Source organism: Mizuhopecten yessoensis, unplaced genomic scaffold, assembly GCF_002113885.1.
Source record: "Mizuhopecten yessoensis strain PY_sf001 unplaced genomic scaffold, ASM211388v2 scaffold10447, whole genome shotgun sequence".
Taxonomy (NCBI): domain Eukaryota; kingdom Metazoa; phylum Mollusca; class Bivalvia; order Pectinida; family Pectinidae; genus Mizuhopecten; species Mizuhopecten yessoensis.
The window spans coordinates 1,104,282-1,120,948 of NW_018408551.1; the positions used below are offsets into that span (position 1 = coordinate 1,104,282).

At 33.9% G+C, this 16,667-nt stretch overlaps 1 protein-coding gene across 1 annotated transcript; it reads left to right on the top strand.

Annotated features, from left to right (window-relative positions):
• Positions 1-382: 382 nt before the first annotated feature.
• On the top strand, positions 383-15,083 carry LOC110460679. Its single transcript, XM_021513726.1, has 9 exons — positions 383-667; positions 6,734-6,946; positions 7,744-7,868; positions 9,248-9,392; positions 10,776-10,877; positions 11,745-11,951; positions 12,440-12,703; positions 13,341-13,428; positions 13,957-15,083. Exons 1-9 carry the CDS (start codon positions 595-597, stop codon positions 14,480-14,482), a joined length of 1,743 nt encoding a protein of 580 aa, XP_021369401.1. The 5' UTR covers positions 383-594; the 3' UTR covers positions 14,483-15,083.
• Positions 15,084-16,667: the final 1,584 nt, after the last annotated feature.

Here is a 16,667-nt window from a genome sequence, read left to right on the forward strand (position 1 = left end):
AAATATGTATACACTAAAGAAAAGAAACTGGTTTTGGAAGCTGATATAATTTTCAGAAGATAAATTTAGCTACATATTGTATTAGCAGTTTAAATGATGAAAAATAACAAAATGCAAAAAAAACCTATAATCTCAAATGGGACGTTTATCAATATGAAAGAGTAAGTGGTTTCGTTTATACAAAGCTATAATAAATGTTTTATACACATATAAAAACTGGGTAAGTATTTGATGAATTGGAGGACACCAGCGCGATTGACTTGTCACCGAGACCCTCATTTACTTCCACGAGGGCCCAATGTGCAGCTGGTATGTGTATCTATATAAAATGCGTCACAGCACAACTATTCCATCTGTGCCCCACTCTCTAACTTCACATTAAGTATTTCACTTCTTCCTTTTGCACTTGAAATTCTGCTATAATAAACAATTCATGGTGGTGGTGTTGGCGGTAGTGGGAAACACTTGTACGTAATACACTTTCAACGTGTGTGCAGGGGAACCTACGGGCAGGCGCACACCGTGTAGCACGAGTATAGTATTGATTGAGGCAAAACAGCGGCAGCATCTATTGAGGGATCTACTCACCAAAACATGGAGGATTCATCATCGTCTAGTGTGCTTCTCGCCATTTGGATTTTAATATGCTGTACGAACGCCAAGGCCGGTAAGATAGTTTGTTCAATTATGTTATCAAGTTTTGTTATCACCACAAAATGTATTTAACATTATACTACTAAGTTGTCCAGCGTACAGACAAGTAATATACTATAGTGGCAGTGTGCAGCATACACTGCCTAGTCATCTTTACACAGCTGTATCCTATCAGCCTGCACCTTTATATCGCCTAATAATAGAAAACCAGTCCAGAGGTCAGTAATCATTTATTTAACATTGTGGCAAATTGGTGATAATGAGATATACTTAAGACGCACAATACAGCCGTGCAATACAACAACTAAAGTTCAAATTAACAGGTGGAGAAGCCAGCGATCTTTGGTTTTTTCATAAACAGGTCTTCAAAACATGCAAAAGCTGAAACATGTGAGTGAGCGTATGTGAAATGTATGAAATAGCGAGAACAGATTCAGCGTAGACTCGAAGATGCCAAACAGTTGCAATACAGAACTTTATTTTTAGAATTATTCTCACTGGTAGCAAAGTATTAAATAGTACCGGTGCTACACTCGACTCTCTCTATATATACACACAAAATATTTCAGTTCCTTATGGAAATATGGACTACATTTAAACACGTATTTTGCTGCTTACTGCTATCTCACTCAACCCAGAACGAAATAGTTTGGTAAGTTGCAGGGCAACAGGTTTTATATATATGTAAAAGCTAGCTTGTAATAGGTAAAATAACACGTGTAACGGGAGATTCTAAAAATAATTTAAGAATGAAGCAGACATATGAATGGTATTACAAGGTAGGGTTTGAAACGGCGTACAGAAATGGGCAAGGTGTGCATACTACTGATATAAACAGGTGTGTGTAATATTGATATAAACTAGAGGGTGTAATATTGATATACACTAGTGTGTGTAATATTTATATAAACTAGAGTGTGTAATATTGATATACACTAGTGTGTGTAATATTGATATAAACAGGTGTGTGTTATATTAATATAAACAGGTGTGTGTAATATTGACATTAACAGGTGTGTGTAATATTGATATTAACAGGTGTGTGTAATATTGACATTAACAGGTGTGTGTAATACCATTCGTAACATGTGTTTGTTATATTGATATAGCGAGTGCGTGTTATATTGATTTAACAGGTGTGTGTAATATTGACATTAACAGGTGTGTGTAATATTGACATTAACAGGTGTGTGTAATANGGTGTGTGTAATATTGACATTAACAGGTGTGTGTACTATTGACATTAACAGGTGTGTGTAATATTGACATTAACAGGTGTGTGTAACATACGTATACACAAGCGTGTGTAATATTAATATTCACAGGTTTGCGTGATATTGATATCAACAGGCGTGAATAAAATTGATATAAACAGGTGTGGGGGATATTGATATTACAGGAGTGTATACAATTGATATAAAAAGGTGTGTGTCATATTAATGTTAAGGTATTTGAGTGTAATATTGATAAATGATAAATATGAATTGTGGAAGTATCCTAACTTTCTGTGATAGAAGTGCAAAATAAATTGTACATAGACAAAACTACAGTGACTAATAGTGACTCTTTTGTGTTTTCTTAATGTTTTAAAGGGAGATAGCGCGAACTAAACGCATTAGTATTATATATTAAGTAAGGTACAACCTTCATATAAACGCTGGTATAGTTTTGCTTTAACTAAGGCATGAAGGACGAAATGATACCCACCCAAAATGAAGGACCATCATTCAGACGCTTTTAATGTCAATATACTATCTATTTATTGCACTCTCAAGCAAGTATACAATCTGTGTGTTATATACCTGTACTTCATACAAGTATGCATCTAGGTATCGTCTTCAAATAGTATTAACTAGATGTCCCATGTACCTTATTACAAGAATATATCTAGTTTTTGTCTTTAAACAAGTGCACAATATGTGTGTCATCTACTTGTACTTTACACAAGTATCTATCGAGTTATCTTACTCTACACATGTGTAATCTTAATAACGTTACTCACACGGACAAAAATAAAATATGAATTTTATTTACTGATTGTTCCTCATACATGTACTGGTACAATCTTTTAAAATATGAGTCTCGCGTGTACTCTTCTAGTTTTCCTAACGCGTGTGCAATCTTCTTATTGTATATCATGCACGTAAAATGTACTTGCCGTTTCCAGACACCGTTAAAACAGGAGTCTTTTGTACTTATTGTACTTGTGTACATGTGTAAAATATTAATCTCGTCTACTTAGTGCCCAGAGGAGAATGAAAAAGTGCATTAAATGTGACAAATTAAGACCGTGATTTACCCACGTTGCTTGTGCTGTAGAGAAGGGACCGGAAATGTCAGGTCAGGCGGTGCATTCCTTGCTGATTGGCAAACCTGCTTCTACAATCCAACTACCAACAGTTTATTGCTAGGTAATGCACAATAATCTTTACGTACATTCCTTAATTTGTAAATTAGATAACAAGAAGGGTGTTTTAGAATGCATATTCTAGCAATGATATTATAAAACCTTGCTCGCAAAACCCATGGTAAAATTATTGAAACACGTGTTGTCTATTCGGAAATGTGTATAACATAGTTCGAGTTGTTCCTGCTTGTTACGTCTGGTCCGCACGTCATCAATATAAATAAGCACGGTTCTATATAAATACACGTCAGCGGTGATATAGAACAAATCGGCAAAACTGTTTGTAGAATCCCATTCAGAAATCTAACAAACATGAGAAATAGAGAGAGCCTAGTGATAATAATTATAGCAGGAAGTATGTAACTATAGTTATATATTTATACTAAAACAATATTTTAAATAGAGAAATACTTACTTAGGTATACAAATAAAACAGTAACATGTATAACAGGACCAAGTGTAACAAGTTATACGCATCACTATAATAGTTATAACAGGTCCGAATGTATCTATTTATATATGTTGATTTACTAATTATAAGTTAACAGAGGGCTTCTACAGATAACTAAAATAATGGTAACAGGAGAAAGTTTTACGATATTTAGGTGTATTATTATAATAATTTTAACAGGAAGGAAATAAACTAGTTATTACTTTAACAACTATCATAGAAGAATATCATACAATTGTATGAATTTCTTTCATATTTGTAACTGAGCGGAGAGTAGCTATGTATATATTTGCTACAACAATTGTAACCAAAGTTATATACACTGTATTATATATATAATGTGTATAACACATATATTAAATGAGTTGCATACACTGTATCATATAGTTATAAAATGAGTATAACACATCTACTACAATGAGTTATATACACTGTATTATATAGTTATATAATGTGTATAACACATGTATTTAATGAGTTACATACACTGTAATATATAGTTATATAATGTGTATAACACATGTTTTACAATGAGTTATATACACTGTATTATATAATTATATAATTTGTATAACACATGTATTACAATGTCAGTGTGTATATATCTATGTGTGTGTTTGACGTAAGAGGACAAATGGTACCATTACGGTTTGCTAACATTCGTTATTTTTATTTATTTGTATGGCTTTAAGTTGCCAAAATCATATGGGAACAACCCGGTTTGGTATAAGTAGGATGTCGAAATGAAATAGCTGCACAATATTATGATAACCCCTGAATATAATAAACATAAGGAACAATTATTGTAGATTAAGGCTCATGTAGTGAACAGCCTTCCCGTGTGCTTCTCGGTATGACTCGTCCCTGCATCTTTGATCTAAACAAGATATACACAAATGATGCTGATTAAAAGTGTATACATTCAACAACACGAGCTGGGGAGAATTAACAGAATTCCAAACTGTTAATATACACAAATATTTCATAAGATAACAGTTCTGTTTAACAGTATAATAACTAAGCACCGATACGTTTTTTCCTCACGGGTTGAGAGGTTAATGTACAGTAGTGGAAACCTTAAAAAAGTGTCAAATTAAGTAAAGCAATATCACAGCGATGAAAATATAAAAATATGAATATAAATATAAAAAAAATGTATCAAGTTAAGTTATAAATATTCTCACGTCATAGGAATCTCTAATAATTACATGTTTCAAGTGACATTCTCCATCCACGACTTTTTTAATTTAATATTTTAAACAGCAACAGAAAAAAAAAACATTCAGTTAATCAGTTAGGGTTAAATAACAATGTTTTAATAGAGTACATTATATATATACATATTTCCACAGTTTATAATACACTGAAATAACATATTCAGTGTTAAGTCAAAACAATCAATGGTAAACACAAGTATCTGATTGTGTGGTTACTTGTGAAGGAGATAAAGAGAAAAGGTTGTGCCATTTGTAAATCCACATTACGTACCAAGACACGCAGACTGAACGGTTTCACTATGGACATAACGACACTCGGTACTATTTACACAGTGACATACACAGTTCTATAAGTGTTGTAAAGTAGTTCAATGTACTACGCATTTGATTGTAAGGTTGTCTAACGGAAGCTAGTACAGGGTCATGACAGTTATATTTTCATGAACTACTTTAACTCCGCAGAAAACCAAAGAATCACGTGTGTATAAATATATCTAATTAAACACATAATGACTGACATTGTAACACTCTCTCCAAGTGTACTTCGGCTTAATTTTATGGTGGCGGAAGTTGTTGTGCAAACGTTGGTCAATCGGTTTCACTGTTCTATCGATGAATCAAAACATGCTGTTGGACTTTTTAAACGGTACATCACTCAGCGTTTCCGTTCATATTTTTTTAAATATTGCTATGAAAGGTATTCAGATGAAATTCTTCTGTGAAGGTCATTGAATAGATCCTTTCACTTTGCTAGCTTAGAAGCTGACTTCTGAAACACCCACATTAAACCACTCCTACACGCCATAGAATACCATACACTACCGTCACGTAAGCATCGACCTTTGAGACAATGACTCCCTGTTCAAGTTTATGATCGGCAGTCGCGAGTCAGGTTGTTGGTCGTGTGATCCGAATCTTGTGTGGTGTGAAAATTCCTATCATTGATATATGGCGTCATGCCACAACGTTAGTGTGGGACTTGCAATGACGTGGATGTATTTTCTGATAGCAATCATAAATCCGATAAAAAGACTGCATAATGATTCTTCATTGGTCCTAAGGACAAATTTCCCTCTCTACCTGTCCTGTAGGTATACTTAGTACTGTTCACACTAATGTTGTGACACAAAGAAGAAATTACTAAAAGTATTGCAGTCTTTCCTTTCAACATTAGTGTCGCTACGTTTCAGGACCGACTGTAAAAAGGTTCTGTTAAAGTTGCCACCTGGGTGATAATATTCGCTGATGATAAGAATCATATTTTGACACTTTTCGACGTTGTCTGGACTTTCATTGTACTCTCCTTTGGTCAGATACGATATTGCTCATTATGAAATTTATCCTTTCAATTTCCATTCGTGTAAATATTCTACTTTATTATAATACATTTAACAGATAAGAGTATTTAGTAGTCTTTTGAAACATCATTGAAATTATTAGAAAGACTGTTTTAGAACGTTTGTTATTTATATATCGAACTAGTATTATTTGTGATAATTAGAATGATTGTTTCATGCCCCCGGCTGTTGATAACCAACAACAGGAAGTTATTGTTCGAATAAACAGCACGGAGAAATATTTAGTTTCTCACACAAACAACTGACGTAACAGTAGGTACCATCCTTATATATATGTATAACGAGCATATAAGAAAGGGAAAGTGCCTACAACTCATTATAATGTAAATGTATATTAATTATCATGTGATTTGTCTCTATATATATTCTAGACTATTAAATGAAAGTTATTTGCCGCATTTAAAAACAATTTACAAAGTGCTTAGGCTCGTAATAAACTGTGATAATCATATTACACTCAGTTAAATGGAAAAAATATCACTGCAATAACACGACTGAGTTTCTTTTTCCTGTCTGAACTTCTCAATCACTCAAACGTAACATGAACGCACATTAGAAATGATAGTATTAAAGTTAAAATATATTAGTATGCATGATAATAAATTGAAGACATATACAAACAATTATTTATTTGCCTTTTTATTAGCTAACATCGCATCAACTGAATGGAAGGACTGGTATGCTGCTCGTCGACAATGTAAGGGGGAGCAGTTGGTCGAGTTTGTCGGTAAGAATAAAACTGTTCGTACAGTGGTTCAGAACCTTAATGGCGAACGCCACAAGCCCGCGGAACTGAAAATGCAACACGTTCTGTGGACAGGAGGACACGAGGTATACACACCATGGATAAGAGCCGAGGGTATGTAGTGCAATGCGTTTACACTGAAAATCACTAATGATGTTTCTATGATAGCATCAATTCACGAGTATAATCTGTATTCAAATATATTACGAGTTTGGGTTCCGGTACAATTACCAATCAAAGTTGCAACTAGCAACTAGGGTCAAGATATGATGCTCTATGTTATTTACCTTTATCTAGTAAATTGTCTGGTTTGTAGTGTAATCTAATAACGGGGAACACGTATCTATTGAGATTGAAACTCAAACCTAGCAATTATCTCGCATTAAGTCGTCATTTAATCACATATGGTTGTGTTAACAGATATTGCTGTCTTACCATGTATGATGATGTAAACAATATATATATGATTGTGTGAACGTATAAAATTGTTTTTTCATACATTTTTGTGTTAATATCTATGGTTGTATTAAGATATATGATTGTGTCGACATATACGGCTGTGCTAATATCTATGGTTATATAAGATATATGATTGTGTTGACATATACGGCTGTGCTAATATAGCTATGGTTGTATTAAGGTATATGATTGTGTTGACATATACGGCTGTGCTAATAGCTATGGTTGTATTAAGATATATGATTGTGTTGACATATACGGATGTGCTAATATCTACGGTTGTATTAAGATATATGATTGTGTTGACATATACGGCTGTGCTAATATCTATGGTTTATCTATGTATTATCGTTTATGATTGTCTCAACATGTATGATTGTGCTAACATATACGGTAATATATGGTTGTGTTAACAGATATGGCTGTTTTTACATATATAGATATATTTGCAGGTTGTCATAGGGCTGATATAAACATAAGCAACAACAACAAACCTAAAGAAAAGCATACCTTCCGGAACAACCAAGCATCGGTGTGTGCCATGGCATGTTCTAAAGGACTATTCCTTCGTTTAAATGTAAGTTTATCAATAAAAACAGGTACAATTTTAGCAGAAATCTTTGATTTGCGATTTCCCTTTACTGCGAAAATTACTCGTCACGCAGGCGATTTACAGTAATAAGTACTTTTAATTGCAAGCTTTCAATTTTTGCTATCGACATATTCGATATATTTCAACGTAAAATCGATACAATGAAAATATTTTTGTGACAATCTAATTAAGAAATGAACCAGCCAAAATGGTCGATAGTATTTAATATCAGTCTTAAATCTAAACGTATGTTTATACCAATAGAATAGGTCAGAATGCAAATATAGTATTGAAATAAAGTGGTTTCTGTTTGTATTATATTTTTAAATATATCGAAAGATTTTAATATTTCAGCGTAAATTGCACATTAATTTGTGTTTTGAAAGCTTTATTAAGTTATTTGTGTAGGTAAATATATATCTCCATTGCTGGTGTTTGTTGAAGCAGAAAGCGCTTACCCTTCTGGCACACCTGGAACGTCTTCGTGTAAATCTTTCCTTTGATCATATTTTGCCCGAGTTTTATCGATTGTGAGTTTGAATTACAGTTAAGCTGACAATTCGGTATTCTTTTAGAAATATTTTTGCGGGGGGTATTTTTGCGTATTACTGAAAATAACTGATAGTTGTATACGATATTTTGTGTGTTGCTCAATAAACTGGTAGTATTTTGCAAATATTCGTAATTTTGTTTATAACTGAAAATTCATCAGGTTGTTTCATTTTTGTAATACTATACGCACTGCTAGCTGTTTGTTAACCACCCTACCGTATTATGGTATGGCGTAATTAGGTACAATTTAAACAAAAAAGAGTGCTGGTTGCGTTTTTTATATATATATTTTACAAGATGAAGCACAGTAACAACTATCAGTTTTGATGAAAATAACACTGAAGGTAATTGTTATGAGTGAAAACAAATGTATTTTTAAGATCACCATCTCCCAAAGTTAAAATTGATGTTATTGTCTGTCATCCTAAAACAGTTATTAGCTGGTGAGAATAAAGTAAAGCAATGCCAGACACTTTAATGATTTCTATGTTGATACCAAAATCTGCATGTTATTTATTCCAAGGTGAAGGGTATTAGTGTCTAGATATTGTATATAAAACTAACGTATGCTAATTATTACTGGTTGAATAGTGTGAATGATTCACGTGTATAAATATACCCACACTATTTTAACAGGTTAAAATGTGTGTTTTCTATTAAAACCCACACCTATTCAACGTAAAGATGTAATTGCTAAACCCACATTTATTATAACAGGAAAAAACATGAATGTTTTATAGGGATACATACCTGATTTATTACTAAGATAAAGATGGTAAATGTAGAAATGATTCACACTTATTACATTACAGGGTGAAACCTGTGAGTGTTTTGTTGGATTTGGTATCCAGTTTATATCATCAAATCAGTGTAACACAACATGCCCCGGCAACACACAGGAAAAGTGTGGAGGTCCCCAGGCCTACACCACCTACACAACTAGGACTCTAAAGCAAGGTAGGAACCTAAAGCAAGGTAGGAAAAGTGTGGAGGTCCCCAGGCCTACACCACCTACACAACTAGGACTCTAAAGCAAGGTAGGAACCTAAAGCAAGGTAGGAAAAGTGTGGAGGTTTCCAGGCCTACACAACCTACACAACTAGGACTCTAAAGCAAGGTAGGAATCTAAAGCAAGGTAGAAAAAGTGTGGAGGTCTCCAGGCCTACACAACCTACACAATTAGGACTCTAAAGCAAGGGAGGAACCTGTAAAAGTCATTAAAGAGGCAACCCTGTCCGGACACATTCATGCTGGCAGTACTGTTTTACTGATTTATTTAAAAACATTTGTAGCTGTTTTAAAATAATATGATTCGCTATCACTAAGAAATATATTTTGCCACAAAAAAAAAATGTAAGACTGCTCCTCGCCAACTCTCGTTCTAGATCTACTCTCGTTGTAATTATATACAAAAGATCATATTTTTTGAAAATGAGATTAAACATTAAGAAAACAAAATATATATTGCTTGTCCAATACATTTAAGGAGCTTAATTACCAATTTAATTTTCACGTATTTTTCAAAACAAGTATTATTTGATATTATTGAATTCACTGCTTGTCTACTCAAAATCTTAAGGTTTACCAGCGCCACATGATCATTAATATATTTATAAATATTTACATAGCTATTTATTCTAATTGTTGGCCAAATGCATTAAGTTTGAACAAAATGTTAACATTTCATTTGGATTAATTTAATCGGATGATATAAAATTGAACAGCAGCGTAAGTTAAATCTGATTTGACACTTTAATTAAGATGACCTCCGAGTAAAACACGAATAGTCGAGTTTTGTAAGTCTTTTAGATTATGAAAAGGATTGTTGAAAGCGGTTCCTGTCATGCTGTATTTTCTCTGCTGTACTTGTGTTAAAAATGGATTATGCGTCGCCGGACTATCGTTTTTAATATAATCATTATATCTTATTACTTTCACGATCATCTTCCACTACAATTTGTACACAAATACAGACTGGATTGATTTCTTGTTTTTGTACCAAAGTACTATGTAGTTTTAAATCAATGTCTCAATATAAACGATCTTTTATAAAATCCCCACCTTATATATATATATACATTATATATATATATATATATATAGGTATATAAGGGAAAACTTTCCAACGACTGACATATTTATGGAGAAAGGCACATCCCTCTGATATATGTAACAAATCCAAACATAAACATTGTACTGATAAAAGGTATGTCACTATTACATTAGTGATTATATGACACTTATAATACATTGAGTATTTCTATATTAATAATATTTATCAAGCCTATACATTTTCACTTGTGGTTTTTAAAGACATGTACATTTCTGTTGTAAATACAGAATCGATTACACACACTTGTGCTGCGATAGTGTATGACGGTGAAACATGGACAGAACAAGCATCAGATTGCAATCTACAGTTTCCATTTATTTACCAGGAAGGTAAGTCCAAACTAAAAAATGTGTATTTGCAGCATCACGTGCTCACATTGGTAACAGTTCAGCTCCTGTTCTTTAATCGTGTTATTGTTTAATGGCAATAATGTAGACGCTAGGTAATGCTTTAAAATATTGTTGGTTATCATGTTTATCTTACTCGAGTTAGATGATTTTCTAATTGTATAAAGACACGAGGTTTACCAAGTGTCTTTTATAATTTGAATATTAACTGACGAGAGAAAAAATATACTTGACCTTCAACTATAATTAGTTTGGGGGATTTTTCCTCCTACAATGTTCAGATAATACATCTAAAATACCATATGTATTCCTGTTCCGGATCGGGGGAACGATTACCATGAACTATGCCTTCGCCAGGCATTGGTACTCAACGTATTGATTAAATATTGACAAATGAAATCTTGTCCTAGTTGTAACCTTCTAGTGGGTTAACCGACGCCAACAGTGTAGCAGGTCTATTCAATGTCACAGGAGTGAGGAAACCTATAGTGGTTTGTTGGAGAAATGGATTTAATTCATTAGTGCCACCTGGTTAAATTGACACACATTCGATATATGATGTGATATCTGTCATCAGTCGGTCCTGATAGCAGACACACCTTATAAAGGATGGCACCATTAGAGGGAAAGTTTTTGCGAGAGAGAAATAATAAAAGCTACAACTTTGCAATGAGGGCAGCAGGTCAGTGGTTATTGTAAACAGTGTTTTGCCATCTGTCTATAATTTTAGTATGTTGTTGACTATAACATCAATTTTACATAATATTTTCAGTATTATTTCAGAACACAATTGTTTTAAAAGACGTCGCATTCACCATCAACTGTTAATATAATATATTTGATCCACAGAAGGTTATTTGAAATCAACAAAGATTAACAATACGAAGACAACGTGGATGGAAATGAGAGAATATATAGACAACTCCCCTTATAGGTTCTTCACGGATGTAGATGCACTGAATAAAGGAAGGCTGCATATCCCTACAAATGAAACATATTGGATATGTATGTTCAGACGCAAAAGTATTATATGGAACGACAGCCCAACTTTAGTTCGTAAGTGTTTAAATGAAAGTGCGTTATCAGTAAGAGCACTCTTGTTTTTTTTTTATAAAATATTAAAAATGTGCTTGCTCGTTATTTGTTGTTTGTTTTTGAAAAATCAATCACAAACCGTGAATAATTTCTTTCTAATATAATTAACAAAAAGGTTTTTAGATCTGATTTGTTTTGATAGATATATATGTTAAACTGCCTTAGTTTGTTAAAATTAAAATGAATCAGTTATAGAATGGGTATAAGGAAAATAACAAATGTATGCTCCCCAGGACGGGCCATTAATTTCCTTTTTCCCGAATTACCAATTCTATAACTGTTTCATTTTTACGAAATAAATTAAGGCAATTTAACATATAAATCTATTAATTAAATTCTTTAAACAATTTCAAAGAGATAAAAGATATTACAATTTGGTGAAACTCAGTAGAAATAGAAGTATACTAATTAATCTTATCAAATATCCTCTTGATTGTCTTTAATATAAGATGGAGACTTCACCGGTCAGTGTCTGGCGATGGAAAGTGTGACTGTATTGAGCTGGTTACTAAAAAAGAGGGACTGTGACGATAAACTAAGGTACGTCTGTGAAACATCAGAAGTGAGAGCTACTGTCGGACAAGTAGGCACCCCCTCCTCGACCAGCCCCCATCCATCTCACATGGACGACATTCGCATCACCATAGTTACTACCAACGTTACAACGGTGCTAACAACAGAGGTCCAGAGCCCCAAAGAAATATTAGGAATGAGTAAGTTTTAATTTCATCGTACAGTCACGAATCATGGGAAATTATGATGATTGGTTTTTATAATGCATAGCAGTGCAAAATCATGACTCATATATTTTGTTTGATATTTATTAAAAAGGCAATCAGGTATACTGGCGATTCACGATGGATGCGCACAGCCAGCGCTGGTGTTCTGTGGTCTATTTGTTAATTTTATATTTGTTCTTAGGTGTTTAACTCATTCACCCCGGTAGACGCATTTGAACTCGTCCAATTCAAAGGTTGGAATAGTTCATTATGAATTTTCAGGAGTGAATGAGTTAATGTTTTCCAATATTGTAGCGAGGACTCGTGAAGCAGTTGACATTTCAAGGGTACTTGATTCGTGAATAAAAGTTTCTAGAAAAGTATTTTGTTCTTGATTGTTCAACTGAAAGGATAAACTGATAATTTTTCAGCATTTTTCAGAGTGAAGACAGTGTCTTCCGTACTTTATCTTTATGACAGCAATAATAATGTAACATAAAACAGCCGGATTGGTTGTTAAACATGTAGGTCAAATAACACATTGAAAATATCTGTCATCTGTGGCATGGACCAGTTTAGGTCAAACACTCGGCGTTTATATATTTCAATTTAAAATTATTATTTTTTACAGACGTACAAATGTATATTTATATCGTCATTGGAGTCGGATCGGCAGTGTTTGTGAGCTTTTTGTTTGGATGTGGAATCATGATTAGAAAGTAAGTATACGGGATAGTAACATTGTATGAGTGTCGATCGTGTGACACACAGATACACAGATCTTATTCTGAATAGGAACGTTAACATTTCTTCTGCTATCAGCTCTACTATATAGATAAAAGATGATTGATATCATTGATAATAACATGATAGTTGATTACCTATTGAAACAATATATTCCTACGATCTGTATTGAACCTGTGAAAATAGGTATAGTGCGTGTGGTATTTAATATCCTTCACGGTATTATGATGGCTATTGTTGTACCTTGTGCTGTTTTGTTGGTACTATATATTCAAATGAACGTACGATATCGTCAATAGTTCTGGAGTAACATTTGATACATCGTGGGTTTAAACAATACTCGCACTAACCTTTATTGTCATGTACATTGTACATTTTATGTATGTAAATATATACATTGTATAATATAAACACTCTGGAAACGCGATCGTAACATTTGTTTGTCAGATTTTATCAAAGCATTTAATTATATAATACCGTGATCGATAAACGTTTTGTTCCAGATGCTTGAGAACAACGCCGAAAAACAACAACGCTGAAGTTACGAAAACAAGCGTCGTATCTTCTTCCGAATGGCTGGATACCAACAACAGCATTGTAGGCTATGAAGAGACCGATGACAGCGGTAACGATCCGGGAGAGGAACATATTTACAATGAAATAATAGACGTGGACATTGATGTGATACGGATAAATAATTATTCGGAACCTCTCCCGCTCAGAGATCCCACCGTCACAACATCTCGTGACTACGCAACTCCGTATGACGCCATCAAAATAAAAGCCGGTATCAAAAAAATAAAGAGAAAGCGAACGAAAAATTACAGTTCTGTTGGCCCAGTGTGTCCGGATAAGGGTAATTGTAGCAAATATGACAATAATGCCGAAGGTGACGTATCGCGCGATACAAATCCCTACCACGTGTGTAATTTGGAGGTAAAGGAGAAGGGTTCGGACGCTGCAAAAATCGATAATTTAACATCAAATGTTGATTTCGGCCCAAACAAAACTGAATTTGTATACTCGTAAAAAATACCTCCGGATAATCGATTTGTTTCTACAAAAGAGTTCTAATAACTTATGCATATATGATGCTGGAAGTCTTACAAAATGTTCAGCTGGTGAACAGTTCGTGTTACGGTGCTAAATATAATCAGCTTATTATGTGTATCAGTTAAATATGCAGCAACTATATCACAATGTTGCTAAATGGCATTTTATCACTAGCACAGTGGCCCAATATGAATACCATGTATCAATGTCGCTATAATATTGACAATCATCATCGGAGTTCCGTGACTGGTATTCCTGGTCGTGTACATGTTTCCAGCTTATTTGAATCAATAATTTTGCATACTATAATTATACAAAAATACTTCTTTAATTCCTCGGATTATGTTCTAATATTCCTGATATTGCTTATGTATGCTCTTCTGTGATAGTTAATGGTGTCTTAAATCATCTAACTCAGATAATTTAAACTTTTGGACATTAAAACGCTTGCCTATTTCATAACTGTGATAATTGTATAACATGTTATTGTTGAACACTTTTTTTGTATTAGTGGATAAATATCCAATTTATTTCAATGATTATGTACGAGTTATAAATGACAAAATTTACAACTTTTGATTATGAGTATTTTTATTCATCTACTGTATAACTTGTCGAAACACCACAGTTCATAACAACATATATACAATTTGTATATAATTATATATAGCTTATTTCTTCATTGCAAAGCCATGGCACACTATCGTTTTTGTTGGCTGACGTTATAGAATATAGAGAAAATGAGTAGAGTGTCCAGCTATCATGGATACGTAGCCTTTCTTTTCATGACACGGACAAGGAAGTCCTCCTCACAGACCAAGGAGAATATGCATCACGGTGTCAACAGGACGAAAATGGATATAAATATTTCAAGACAACAGCAGATACTCGGAACAACAAGAACATACGAAAATTCAACAGACTTCTATACTTAAATTAAACAAAACGAAAGAATAATAGAAAGAACCATATCACAACGTGAACACAAGGACACAGCATCGTCAACAAAGATAAAATATAACACAGCATCGTCAACAAAGATAAAATATGACACAGCATCGTCAACAAAGATACAATATAACACAGCATCGTCAACAAAGATAAAATATAACACAGCATCAAAACAAAAACAGTAGGTAGTCGCACAATTCAACATTTGACGTTCAAGACAAAGATATACATACCTTTGCGTCGATACCGCGTCAACACACCACAAGGAAAGATGTACAATTTATATCAGACTCCTCTACCCAAGATCAACAACAGCACAGCGTCAACAAAAACAAATAGGAACAAAATACGTCTGTGTCAACACATGAGGGCAAAGGTGACAAACAATCCAAGACACCATCGACTCTACTGTTTTATGTTTGTTTGAGTCTAAACGACATCGCAACATTAGAGGTCGAAATGAGACGCCCGCAAAGGTGCAGTTTATTTTGGTCGATTTGGTATCCTGAAGAACAGGTCACTAAAGAAAATCAATTTTGCAGGGTGTTCCTTCATTAGCCGCGATCATGTAGTGAGTAACAGAAGGTCTGTTATTGTATCAATCCGCTTCAAATTCAGAGTAGGTAAATAGTTGTACATCACATGCAGAATTCCCGATGACATCTTCTGTCCAGTAAATTATGTCGGTCGTCAACGATCTAAATACTTGAACATGTATTGAATCTCGGCAGATGCGGAAAACTAATTATAGGCAACCGTATCAAAATTTAATTGCAGTGTAAATTGAATTATCTCTGTTAGTAAATCCTTGCAACTTAATTTATTAAAGCCTATAGAGAAATTCCTGAAACTTAGAACAGGCGAATCGAACACACACGTAACTTCCATAAGCAGTGACATTGCCCCTACTGAGTAGTGATGCTGTTATTGTTCCTGCTAAGCAGTAAGGTTGCCAATATTCCCAATGAGCAGTGCGGATGGTATTGGTCCTCCTGAGCTGTGAACGAAGCTGTTATTGTTCCTACTGAGCTGTGATAGAAGCTGTTATTGTTCCTACTGAGCTGTGATTGAAGCTGTTATTGTTCCTACTGAGCTGTGATTGACGCTGTTATTGGTCCTACTGAGCTGTGATAGAAGCTGTTATTGATCCTACTGAGCTGTGATAGAAGCTGTTATTGATCCTACTGAGCTGTGATAGAAGCTGTTATTG

Bases quoted from the DNA above. Each gene is read 5' to 3' on its own strand.
- LOC110460679 (XM_021513726.1), top strand. From the start codon at position 595: ATGGAGGATTCATCATCGTCTAGTGTGCTTCTCGCCATTTGGATTTTA. The intron at 6,947-7,743 runs GTATGTAGTGCA...ATATATTTGCAG, and splicing joins ACCATGGATAAGAGCCGAGG to GTTGTCATAGGGCTGATATA. The intron at 13,429-13,956 runs GTAAGTATACGG...GTTTTGTTCCAG, and splicing joins TGTGGAATCATGATTAGAAA to ATGCTTGAGAACAACGCCGA.